At 40.9% G+C, this 13,361-nt stretch overlaps 1 protein-coding gene across 4 annotated transcripts in view; it reads left to right on the top strand.

The window, feature by feature from the left end:
- Nucleotides 1-209: 209 nt before the first annotated feature.
- Nucleotides 210-13,361, top strand: part of trim33 (tripartite motif containing 33) — a 51,856-nt gene continuing 38,704 nt past the window's right edge. For all 4 annotated transcript variants that reach the window (XM_088921026.1, XM_088921028.1, XM_088921027.1 and 1 more), the window contains exon 1: nucleotides 210-710. In XM_088921026.1, the coding sequence (XP_088777152.1) occupies nucleotides 218-710 (493 nt within the window). In that variant the 5' untranslated portion in view covers nucleotides 210-217. The remainder of the gene's footprint in view (nucleotides 711-13,361) is intronic.

Raw genomic sequence — 13,361 nt, forward strand, 5'->3', positions numbered from 1 at the left:
CAAAGTATAACATCATATCAAACTCCTTACATCCAACATTCACATTTTAATACTTAACTATAAAGTTTTGATCTCTGTCGAAAATAACAGGTAACAAATAAATGCGACAGACATTACTAGCGATAGGACCCTGGGCGGCTCTCTCCTACGTCACCACACCCGCCTTGCGGCGTTTTGTTGGTGCGTGAAGCGTCAAACGGTTCAAAGAGGAAGCAAGATGGCGGAAAACAAAGACGGAGGGGAGACTGAGAGCCCCGCAAGCAACAATCCCGAACCTTCCGGGGAGGACGACGGCAGCAACCCGGCGGTGAAAGAGAGCGACGCCCTCGTCATCATAGACCCGGTCCCGAGTGCCGAGGAAGAGGGTCAGCCCGACAATAACAACTTAGGCTCGACTCCGAGCAGGGACGCTGGGGGAGAGAGCAGCGGCAGCCCAGCCAACAGCAACACCGAGAACACCGGGGACGCCGAGGAGCCCGCCCCGGCCTCCACGTCGGAGGTGTCCTCCCCTTCCCCGGCACCAGCTCCCCCGGCACCTCCGATCAACCTGCTGGATACCTGTGCGGTGTGCAAACAGAGCCTGCAGAGCCGCGACTGCGAGCCCAAGCTGCTGCCATGTCTGCACTCCTTCTGCCTGCGCTGCATCCCGCAGCCCGAGCGGCAGATCAGCCTGCAGCTGCCGGGCCCGCACGGCCAGGACACCCACATAGGTGAGTCGGGAGGTGGGGGGGTTTGTAGCCGAGGATCACTCTGGCATCGGCTTTCTGGAGGTAAGAGGGGGGCAGCTCGGCACGGGTATCGGCAAACCACGTCGTGCGGGGCTGACTGCACTGTTCCTAGGCAGCTTTAACGTTTCCCAGCGGCAGGGCACTTTTAACAGCAGCGAGTGGGAAGCCCAGCCAAAACGGCGAGTCGGAGGTCTTGTTGGCCAGCCATGATGTGTAACATCTAGGCTTGACTGGCCAGCGGCAGCCGATTTGGTGTGGCGATCGTGTGGTCTTTCACACGGATCTCGATCGCGCTGCTGGCTGCTTGCCGAGCTGTAACGTGCTGCATCTGTAGGATTACAGTTTACAGGCGCAGCACCCCTTCATTTTGGCAAGCAGAGTGTCCCTACAGTGCTTGGAATGAAAGACCGAGAAGCGTACGTGAAAGTGCTTTTTCGTGTAGTGTGTTTTTTTTTTCCTCCCTTCAGCACATCAGCTGTTGTGATCGAATTCGACTCCCCGCGGATGTATGCCTCCCCCCTGCTTGTGCGCATGTGCGCGGTGATCTTGCCATCAAGTGCTGCCCGTCTGTCCGTCATGGTCACCTCGCTGCTCGCTGGCCGTGGAGTTTCCGCCTTCATGCTTTCGGGCTGAGCTCCCCTGCCGTGGTCAAGCAAGCACGCCTGCTAACCCACTGGGGGGACCGCACGGCCGAGTCTGATCTCAGCCCGTCCCTCACGGACTGAAGTCCTCCTGCTGGCTATTGGTAGCCAGGCTGGATGTTAAGGTCTGTTCAGCCACAACCATGAGCCCAAATTATTGCTGGAAATAAACACCCCGTCGTGCAGGCAATCGCAAAAAAACAACAACACACCTTGGAGTGCAGAAATGGGCAGCTGGGGCTGGCACATGGTCTACTGTTTTAGTGGTCCTAAATCTGAAAGTTTCAACGTATCTGGCGACTTCTGGCCGAAATCGCCCGTTTTTGTTCTACCCATGTGGTTTGGAATATGGGATGCCCCAAAACTAAAAGGGCTCATCAGAGGTAAACATGAATGTTTCTTAAGGGAGACCTAATTCAGATAGTTCATTGATTTGCCACCTTTGAAATTTGAACATCTCTCATGGGTGAGCCGGGTCGCTCCTGTTACCTTGTAGGTTTCCTGTGTCTGAAACAAATATTGGACTTGTTGTGTATTTTACATGGAATGTAACACCTCATACCGTGTAGTTTGATGTAAACAACTACGGACAAGTCTAAAGGTAAACAGTTATTTTTATTGTCATAGCCTGTGTAACTTTACTAACAACTGACTATGGTAACACTGAGGCTGGTTTAAGGTTTAAATATGATCCTCTTTTATTTGGAAGAAAGTGGAGGTTAGCACTGGGTACAGTCTGGTTGTGGTGTTGTAGTAAATGATTGAGATCAGCATGAACTAGGAAGGGGCTGTGGTAGAGATTTCTCTTGCTACACATTCCTTTATATTTATTTTTGAATGCAGATCTTGTAATGGTTGTTTGTAGTAGTGCATGGACTGGTACCTATTGCTAACTAGACCCACTTGATGGTGAAATCCCAGAATGGTCTGCAGATCGGTTGATGTCAGAATCTGGCCTGTCACACTTGGATGTAAGAAAGTTTAAGTTTTAAGACCACTAAAGTACATTAGTCATTAAGTGCCATAAATTCAAAGGTAATTCTTGAATACATTTACTTCCAGTTTGCTTAAACTAGTGATGTACTAGAGAGTTATGTTTCCTGAGGCTATTAAATGGCTTTAAAACCTTGAAAGGTGTTATTCATGGTCTTCTTCTAATGTGTTCTTCATTAATGGTGAAGATATGTTATGCATTGCACTTAATATATTGAGTGATCTTAAGCCGTAGTATTGTTCAGTTGTGGAATTTATCTGACTGCAGCTATTGTTGTTGAAGGACTAAACACTAAGATTTATGAATGCCCCCCTTTTTAAAAAGGTTATTAGGTTACAGTTTCAAAATTTGTATATGTTTTACTATTGCATATCACTACTTTGACGATAAGAACGATTAGTAATTCTGTGACTCCTAAACCTGTTGCTGGTTTAGGTAAATCTATAACCGTTGCTTATCCTGTGATAAATACTCGGCTGAAAAGGATGCTTATTTTTCATTTTTCATTTGAATGTTCAAATAAGAATGGACATTCAAATGAAGCAATTTGTAGTGTGCTGTGCAAACGCTACTTGTATTAAAATGAAATAGAACATTATATGCCTAATTTTCATTTATCCTCCTGTAGTCAAACACTTAAGCTAGGATGTATGTACACTGTAAAAAAACTTTATTCAAATACATAACCACATAAAGCATTGGGATATTATCCAACTGAGCGATGTCTTATTTTGCTGAAGGGCAACGTGTTTGTGTACAGTTTTTAAATCCTCACTTAACAGGTACCAAAGCAAACACTATTAAAAATGGTTTTGGAGATGAAAAGGTCTGTTTGTGAAACTAAACACAAAACAGAGAAGACGGACACACAAATTAGGAAGCCTGGTCTTGCTTCCCATGTAAGGAGTAGATATAGCGGTACAGAAGGCTCATAAGTTTTCTTTTGGTACAGAAGTACGGTGGTAAAAATGTTAGTTTTGCGGTATTTTGGGTTGAGGTGAGCGGGAATCCTTATTTTAATATTAGATGTCTCAGTGATTAATGGTCTAACACTAACCTCTTCCATCCAAACACTAGCTAAGTAAGGTTATGCTCACAACAGAGCATTACCCCCTGTGCTGGAGTATCATACCAGTGGAATTGGGTGGTTCTTGAGCAAACTAGTGCTGTTGGCACAACTGGATCTTGTGTTTTCCTGTCTCGTCTTTTTCTTTATATCTGCACGTTAACGCAGTCTTTCCTCGAGGCAACACTACAGGCAGTGGAGTCCGGGACAGGCTCTGACAGTGGAGCAGTTGTCAAGGAGTGGTTTGAAGAGGCGCAGCTGGATGTTGAAGCAGATTTGTCCAAGCGGAGGGATGAGTGATGTTAAGTGACGTGGGTGTGACGTGCGAGTTGTCTGCCATACACCCTACCTCTCGGGGTCATCTCCAGTTTTTTTTTTGTTTCCAATTCCCTCTTTCAAACCAAATCCCAGTTTCGTTTCTGTTTTTACACTCTCGGAATTTGGGTTTGATTTGAAAGGGGGAATTGGAATTGAAAAGCTGAAATTGGCCCCAGCCTTGACGGTTCTGTTTGTGACAGGGTTTTGTGGCAGTGGTTGTGAAAATGGCCAAGGTACTGGCTGCGGCAAGTGAAAACAGTGCATCTGCAATGTTTTTATAGCAGCACAATGGATGATACTTGGATTCTTTGCAGTGATGCCAGAGTGAAGTCGTGTTGGCTTGATGCACAGATCCTCAGGTACAATTAACTGAAACTTAAGAGAATTCTCATTAAGACTGAGAATAGGTTGTTCCTGAATTTCCAAATTTACTATGTGCTGCTTTTTCATGCAGTAATGATATCTTTTTAATTTTAATTGGTAGTGGTAACATGCTTTTCTGCATTTAGCAAGTTGTGCTGATTAAATTAGTTTAAATGTTTTCCATTTGCAGTCCCAGGGGATTGAAAACAGTGATGTGATTGCACATGTAGTGGTTTATGAGCAGTTAATGTTGAATCTTGCAAATAATCATGGGGCATCTATATCTTCTTCAGGCTTAAATAATGCATCTTCCTAATACATGCTCTCAAACTGGAGAATGCTAACATGATAAATTATCGAAACAAAACATCTTTTATGTTCTGAGACATTACTGTTTTTAAAATGGCATCTGCCAGATAATGACAGAGTTAGTCCCAGTGACTTTGACTCTGCAGGATGCATCTGGAGCAGACTTTGATCCTTTCTTATGCCACAAAAAAAATGACATCATTATTGAAGTGTGGTGGCTACTTCACCCCATTTTTCTGATTGCTCCAAGTTTTTGGTTTTCCAGGTTTTGTCTGGAGTGCTCTGCATTTAATTTTACAATTTGATTAAAATTCAGCCACTTAATACCATGAGGTCTTACCCAACCAATAATTAATGCTGAACTTTTATGGTATTTTATTTATTCAATTGAGAAGAATTTAAGGATTGGAAATGGTATTCCTGAGTACTATATTTTTTTATCAGAGACTAGATTGAAAACTATGCAGAAAATAACATTTGGAAACATTAGAAAGCCACTCTACCTAACTAGCCCTTTGGATAGAGTATTAACTTGGACACCATGGCTGTGTAGTGTGTTCCATACTCTCACAACCCTTTGTATAAAGATGTGTCTCTAGTTTTTGTGTTTTAAATGCATTTCCATGCAGATTGCTCATTCTGATGAAGTCTGCTGGGCTGACTTCGTCAATGCCTTTTTTGAGGATGTTGAATATGTATATCAGGTCCCCTCTAATGTATTCACAGTACAGGAAACAGAGTAATGTTAAAGCATTCTGGATGATGAGAACTAAAAGAAATGTCACTTACTGCTGCTGCCTCTTGGCTCTGTGGTCCTGGGTTTGTTTCTGGTTGTTTAGTTTTTCTTGATTGACCCAGAGAGCTTGCTGTGTTGTCTTAAGGCCATGGCCTGCACATAGTAGTGCGTTAAGAAAACGTATTAATTTCTGCTTGTAGGAACATAACAGGACTTCAAAATTGTCTTTAATGCCTGCAAGGAACAAATTGTTCTGTTTTTGCCAGCCTTAAACATGTTCTGTAATGAAATTGCAGTAGAGACAGTCTTACCTATTATGGTGTTTGTAGGAAGCAGAAATGATACATTTTATCCATGGTTTGTCATGGCATTGAAACTTTACAGTGATGCTTATGTTACTGCCGGTTAGATATGAAGGGGGTAAAATAAATTTAAAATACTTGTTCTGAAGATAGTGAAGTTATTTTGGTTTACAGTGTGTGTTTACACATCTTGGGACTTTTGCATGTAAATGGAGTTGTCTGTTCACAGTTGGTGGCAGGTTTAGATTGATTCATTCTTCTGTTAGTGGTGTTATACACAGTGATGTCTATTTTGCAGTGTCATGAATATTGTCAGACTGAAAGATTACTCCAGCTCTGTCAAGACTTTTGGTAACACTGTGAACTGATTATGATCATGCTAAATGCTTATATTCTAATCCCCCTCTTTTTGTGTGTCCTGTCGGATCAACTGATAAGATCAGTTTTTATAACTGACTTTCTTCAATGCCACCCAACCAGAGCTTGTACAGATCTCAACTTAAACCTGTGATGACTTTTGTTTGTGAACAGTTTAGTTTTAATATTTCAAGACAGAACTGTTCTGCAGAACATCCCATCAGTGGTACTCATTCAGCGTAACTGGAAAGCTTCTTTGCAGGCAACACGCAGAGCTGTCACAGTAAAGCACTGCTCACCTGTCTTCAAAATGATCCATAAAATACATTAAACTCGTTAATTATATTTCAAATGATAGGTAATCAAACCTTCCACTTCTCTGATTGTTGAAAAATAAATTGCTTGTGCATATGGAAGAAACTGCTTTAGTTTCATTGTGGACAATACTGACCGGTGTTTGAATTATTCTAGCTGTAGGGTTCTTGCTTTGGGTTGTAAGAGGTCACAGGTTCAAATCTCAGACAAATCCTTTAATGTTCCTTTCCTTAAATATACTTTGAAACTGTGCAGGCAGAGACCAAAGCAAACGTTTAGTTTCTCTTAAACTGGAGCTTAAGAGCATTAAAATGAAACGGGAACAGGAGAAAGATGCAGCTGGTGGAGGCTGAATGGCAACAGTGTAGGAGATCTGCTTTGAAGCACAGAAAGGTTTATCCTTAGAGTAATCAAAAGCTGAAAAAACTGTATCCTGAATTATTTACTAAATCAGTTAAGAAAAAATGTAAGGGAAAAGAAGGAACTATATAAAAAAACAGCATCTAGTTAAAGGAGAGCAATGAATTACAAGCACATGACATTAGGCCATGAGAATTTGAAAGGAGTATTGTAAAAGATTCTTTCAGCAATCCAACAGCAAATAAACTGTTAAGGTTGAAGTAAAATGCTTCCAAACCATTAATGGGAAACATGAAGACAAATATAGTGAAGTGGTTAATGTACTTAATTAGTATTGCATTTGGGTGTTCACTAAGGAAGACGTAATCAACATGCTTCAGGCAGTGGAAGACTAAACTATGAAGTAGTATTGGCATAAAAAAGGGAAGACGTTTAGTAGAGTAGTAGAAATGTTTGAATAATGAATGTCTAGAGCCTGATGTTGTCCTACCACTTGAGCATTTTGAAACAAGTTATCCAATATGCCATCAATCTTGACTATTCCAAAAATTGCTTTAGATGTGGATAGTAACCATCCATAAAAAGGATGAAAAAACGGAATCAAGGAATTATAGACCAGTAAGTGTAACTTGTTATATGTGAGGTTATTAAAACAAATGGAACCAGAGGAAAGAAGAGTCTAGATGGAGCATGGATTTAGGAAAGGTAAAGTTTGCTTAACCAACCAGGACTGCCTGTCCTGTCAAGCAGTGGGCGTAAGGCTGGATACACCCTGGTCAGGATGCCAGTCCATCGCAGGGCACACAGACACGCACACATTCACACCCAGGTCCAGTTTTCCCAAAAGCAAATTAACCTGCCATGTGTTTGGACTGTGAGAGGGAACCTACTCGAATGAGGGGAGAAGATACAAACTCCATGCAGATAACACCCCAGGTCCTATATTGCACCCAGGACCCCAGCACTGTGAAGCATCAATACTAACTAATACATCAATGCGCAACTATGCCACCCTCATTAATAAACAGGCTAGGGCTGTGCAGAACAAACACCTAACAACTTGCAGGAGCTTAGCACACTAATGAGCATGAGAAAGACTTACTAACAAGGAGCACCTGAGATGCTCAGGAAGGGGAAAACAACAGCAGTGTAATTGGGAGGTGGAGGACAGAATGCACTTGACTGGGTTCCTGAGATATGATAATGAATAGCAAAAACATCTGTTGGATTGAATAGCCTTTCGTAAAATGAACAGCTTTTGTGACGCAACTGAGGTGTAATACGCAGCTGAAACAGTTTTTGATTTTTGAGAGCTGTTCATATGATGGTGGACTGTCACTGTACAATCTCCCTGTCTGTAGATCGAATAAAGCTGGCTCTTATGAACTCTTTCTCTCGTTTCTGATTCCTGGTTTGGGTTCTAGTAGTTTTATCGAATAAAATTCAGTTAGGTGGCTGCTTTAAAGTTCCTTCTTAAGTGACCTAGTAGCTTTGACTTGTGTTAAATTCCATCCTGTCAGTTTTCAGAGGTTTCTTTGAAATCATTTTAAAACGACCTGCTAAATGGACGATAGCCTTTAACACTGAAGTCTTCCCTTTTCACTTAGTCACATGTTGGCTAAAGCAGTGTTGGGTTTATCTTCAAAAGGCAGGTTATGAAAGAGCATTCATTTTCGGATGTCTGGTATCATTACAGGTATCAATTGCTACAGCAGTAAATTACTTCCATTTACCATTGATCTACAAACAAGTCAGGTGTTTTTGGGCCTTTTTAATATTATCATGTTTTAAAAACAGTTGTAGAAAGACTGATTATCACCTGTAATAATTAAATAGTTTGGTAGTGCTTGTGTAGGGTCCCTGTCTAGCAGTTATCTTAATTATTACAGGTAGAATGGTGGTATGCTCAAAAGTATAGTATAGTATTCTGGACATGCCCAATGTGAATTGAAAAACAAGTTACTGAACTGATGATAGAGCCCTGAATTGCAGGAGCCCTGTTACATATGCCAGTAACTGAAGGAATTTGCTTCTAAAGAACTTGACCAGCAGAAAGCATTGTATATCCTTTTGTATATGTGCCAGTCCAGGACATAGAACTAATTTGCTGTCAGTAATGGTGTGGTAAGACTCTTTCATGGACAGTCAAACCTAAAATGCTTCAAAATCTGAATCTTTATGTTCCTAGCATTAAAGCAAATGTAGTCTTATGATTTGTTCCTCTCTTTCAGGCATTTATCTCTGCCCTTCTGCAGTACTGTCTTGCCATACTCTGCTTTGTTGGGTTGTGCTTTTGATCCCTGGATAACTCTATAGTGGATTTGGATTGTCTGGAGAGGTTTGCTTATGGACTGAAAGTGAATGGCATGACTGCTTAACCTTAAGGAGCTCCAGGCTCATTTTAGCATACAGTAAGTATAGGGAGGAATGGGGATGGGTGAGTAGAAATAACTTGACCCTTTCTCAGCTTGTCTACTTGATTGAAACTCGGATGGGGCATGAAGCATAATGCTCCACTCCTATCAAATTAATTAGCAAGGTTAGTAGATTTGCATACAGTCCTTTCAAGTGCCACTTTCTCCAATACAAGGCTTTGGGGTAGCCGAAGCCTGTCCTGGCAAGCAGTGAGGAAAATGCAAGATATGCCGGGACGATAGTCCAGCACATGGCACAAGTCTAAGATTTGTGGCTTCCCTAGTGACAGCACAAACACTGGTCTGTTGTTCTGTACTGCTGTCTTTGACATGTCTCACTATCACCTCCCTAAAAACCAGAGACACTTGAGCCTGCCTTATTTGCATTGTTGTGTAATTCTTATGTCACTGTTCAAATATCTTGACTGGTCACTCAATGGTAGTGACTCAGATACAAGCCGTGGGCAGTTTGTCATTTTGTTTATCGTTGCTACAAATATGTGATAAATTAAGACCACCAGACAGTTCCCTCATTGTAGCCTTGTTTCTCTTTTGATTTGTGTAATTGGTTGTCTGGCATATTTTACAGATAAGTTAAATGCTGATAATTTGGGCAAAAGAGGGCTGTAATTCTGATAAATAAAACCTTTTTTATTTTTGTATATTTAAGTCAGAATCCAAAACATCTGGGCTAGCTTTCAAATTTCAACTGGAGCTGAATTCTGTGCTTAGACAGCAGCATACTCCAGAAGGGCTTACATGAGAAACCTGTAGCTGTCTGGGTGCTATGCCAAGTGCCTTTTCTATCCTGAACATCAGATGGTGAAGTGCAACATAACAGCCCAGGTCCTTTTGTGACCCCATTTGTTTCTTGGTTACTCAATCCTTCTTTGCTCTTTATTTACTGGTTGAAGATCTGTAGCTGTTTGTGATAGTATGTTTTATTATAAACGTTCTTTGCCTTAAAACAGGCATGTACATGCGACCTACAGAGGAGAAATACACACAAAAAAGGTTTTTAGTCAACTTTTTTTGCTGTGTTCTCAACATAACAGATGAAGAAAACAAACATAATAGTTTGTTATAGATGTGACTCCCCTGTAGTCAGGTTTGATCTGTTTTATGGACTCGGCAGAAGAATATGGAGAAACTGGAATTTCTTCTTTTGTTTTTGCAGAAGGTTTTGAATTTGTAAGAACTGAAGGATCAGAAATGTGATAGGTTGTCTTTACAGAGAGTTGGATGCCATTCTTGTCAACTTTAACTTGCTCTACACCTGAAGGACACGAGAATGTGTTTGAGATTGCTTTGATGGACATGGCAAAGTGTAGATGCAAGTGAGGTCATTCTGGTCATGAACACTGGTGGGAGTAACATGCATCGCTTGATTGAGCTAATATATCACCTTGAAACAAAACTAGAACCAATGTGAGGATAAATTGGCTTTCTGCATTGAGTGAAATGATAACCTAATGTAATGTTGTATGTCCCATATAGGGGTGTAGGGATGTTAACCAGGTGTCCTGTCCCAATTTTACATTGGCCTTTACCAATCATGGCCTCCTAGAAATCCCAGCTGATGAATTGGCTTCATCACTCTGTTCTCCTCCCCACTGATAGCTTATGTGTGTTGAGTGTACTGCTGTTGCATCATCCATGTGGGGCTGCACATTGGTGGAGGGGAGTCCCCATTACCTGTAAAGTTCAAGTTCACGTTTGTCATTCCAGCCATATACAAGTATACAGTGGAATATTGTTCCTCCTGGTCCAAGCAAATACAGACAGGACACTGACAAGACATTGTAGACAGGATACACATAGTGCAAATTACTAAGGCAAATACATAATACAAATATACACAGAAACACTGGGGGAATTTGATATAGCTGGTCAAGGTGCTCTCAATGGTGCTTCTGTAGAAAGTGGTAAGAATGGGTGGGGGAAGGTTTGCCCTCCTCAGGCGCTGCAGGAAATAGAGATGCTGCTGTGCTTTCTTGGCTAGAGAGGTGGTATTGAGGGACCAAGTGAAGTCATCTGTAATGTTTACACCAAGAAACTTCTAACTTCTAACTCTCTCCACAGGAGAGCTGTTGATGTACAGTGGGGAGTGATTAGCGCGGGCCCTCCTGAAGTCAATGATTATCTCTTTTGTTTTATTTACATTAAGAGATATGTTGTTGTTTGTACACCAGTCCACTAATTACTAAAGTAAAGCACTTTGAGTGAAGTGTCCACTTATAAGTAAGCATTTTTTTTTAAATGGGGGACAATCATATTGTTGCCATATTACTTAGTACTTAACATTGAGGGGAAAATTGTTTTACTTTGTTAATCTTCTGACTGTTTTAATTTATTGATTGTACTTGCCTTCATAGCAGGATAGTGACTTAATTCGTTCATAGAATAAGTATCTTCAGTATAGCATAGTATATAGGAGAGCTTACAGTAAATGTCGTTGATTTCTTTAAGAGGTGGCCCTGTTTGGTTAGCAAATCAACTTTACAGGGATTGACTTCTGGGTGAGGGTTTATTGGAGATAATCTCTAATTTCACTTTAGGCTGATTGTAAACATTGGCTTTGTTTCCGTGTCTTCTGGTTTTACCCAGGATATCCAGGATGATCCAAGTAAAGAAGTACTCTGGCTGTCATGTCAGTGGAGGGAGGGATATAGGTCAGTATTTAAATTAGCCATGTGTAGGGTCAGCAGTAAAGTTTTCATGCTAGTTTTAGAGCCCCTAAAAGTCTTGTTTCCATGAGTGGAGAACATTTGAATCCTCTCTTCGGGTAAACTGTACAGCGCACGGTCTGGAAGGGAGTTCAGAGGAGAATGTGAATCAAAGTAAATGTGATGGTATGGTTAAATCAGTAACCCTATAAAACTTGAGCTTTCCAGTCCAGTTTGCCTTGGATGAATATTGATCGGTTGTAAATTTAGAATTGTAATAGATTTCTTTTCTATATTTCCCTAGGCTGTCTGCATTGGGAATTGTGGTTATACCTTTGCTCTGGAGCTTTGTGCCTGGAAGCATCGATTAGCATCTCCCTGTACCTTGGCATTTAATATATAATGCACAGGTGTGTAGTGCACAGGACAATTTGGAAACCAGTAGCCTCACTTTTCAGTTGTTACCTTTTTTATACTTGAGGAAAGATCATAAGTTGTGAGAGATTTTGGGTACATAAGCAGCATAGGTTTACATTTTTTCCCTTAAGCTCATGTATGAAGGGATCCTCTATTGTAGACAAATACTTGTGTGAATTGTCATGTAAAAACTCCAACATGGGTAAACAGGCCCATGTTGGGCCTCATTATAAAAAAGACCCCCTTGTACCCATACATGCTTAAAATTGGATTTCAGAATAAAACTACCTTATGGCCTTTCTTAAGAGTGATATTATAAGTGTGAGAACATCATGAGCTTCTTGTTCTGAACTACCTTTGATGTGCTCAAAACCTCGTATGTAAGGCACGTTTATCTGTAATGCAGTTCACCTGTCACCCAGCAGAAAACACCCAGATAATGGAAGAAAAGGTAAATGATAGGAAGACTTTTTCATGGATAAACATTTAAAGAAAAAAATATATTATTCAAGTAGAACTGTGGGCTTCAAAAGCCAGGCGATCTTAATTAGTTGCTTTAATGAAAGATCCCATGTATTGCAATTTTTGCTGTTTGCAAATGAAAAAGGACGGTTGTACGCTGAGCATTATGTAGTCTTTCCTTTAAGGCTTTGTGACTTATTAGAGACTCCAGGTTAATGATTGATTTGTTGGGAACAAGTGGAATTGAAATGCTCTTGCTGTTATTGTAATTATGCTGGGAAATAGCGTACCAGTCTTTCTATATAAAAACTATACCTATTTTTAGCACTCAGTCCACTTTTCCCCACAAACCTAATTTAATAGTTGCACAAAATAGTTGCAGAAAAAATTGAGGATGTACTTATTTTGACTCCTCTTTCAATGTAATAGCATTTGTTTAAAACGGTAGCAATAATTGTATATTTAACATTACATTCCTTCAAGAATGTAATGTCAAGTTTGGTGGGATTTTTTTGTCTCCCAACATACTTCGGCTGTTTCCCATTGCCACTCCTAGGTGGATTTCAGTGTGCAAGCTCTTGTAAATACCACCTTTAATGCTGATGTTTCTTTCAAAAATTATTTTGTGGTTTGTGTTATTTACATAAGGGTATTTCATCATGTTTGAGGTTCTAAATGCCAGCCCTGATTCTTGCCAGCAAACACTGTTGTCTAAACTCTGCCCTGGAGTGATCATGTTGCTCAAGTACTGTAGCTGTCAGTCCATCTATCAGGTGGCAGTTCCTGCACAGATAAAGGCAAGTTCAGGCACTTCACCCCGTGTGCTGCCTACTAATCTGAATTTGCTTCAGTGAGCTGTAGTGTTTAAAACCACAACAGCTGCAGTGTCACTGCACACATGCTCAAGCTGTAA

The sequence above is a fragment of the Atractosteus spatula genome, chromosome 7, assembly GCF_055471065.1.
Source record: "Atractosteus spatula isolate fAtrSpa1 chromosome 7, fAtrSpa1.hap1, whole genome shotgun sequence".
Classification (NCBI taxonomy): Eukaryota; Metazoa; Chordata; class Actinopteri; order Semionotiformes; family Lepisosteidae; genus Atractosteus; species Atractosteus spatula.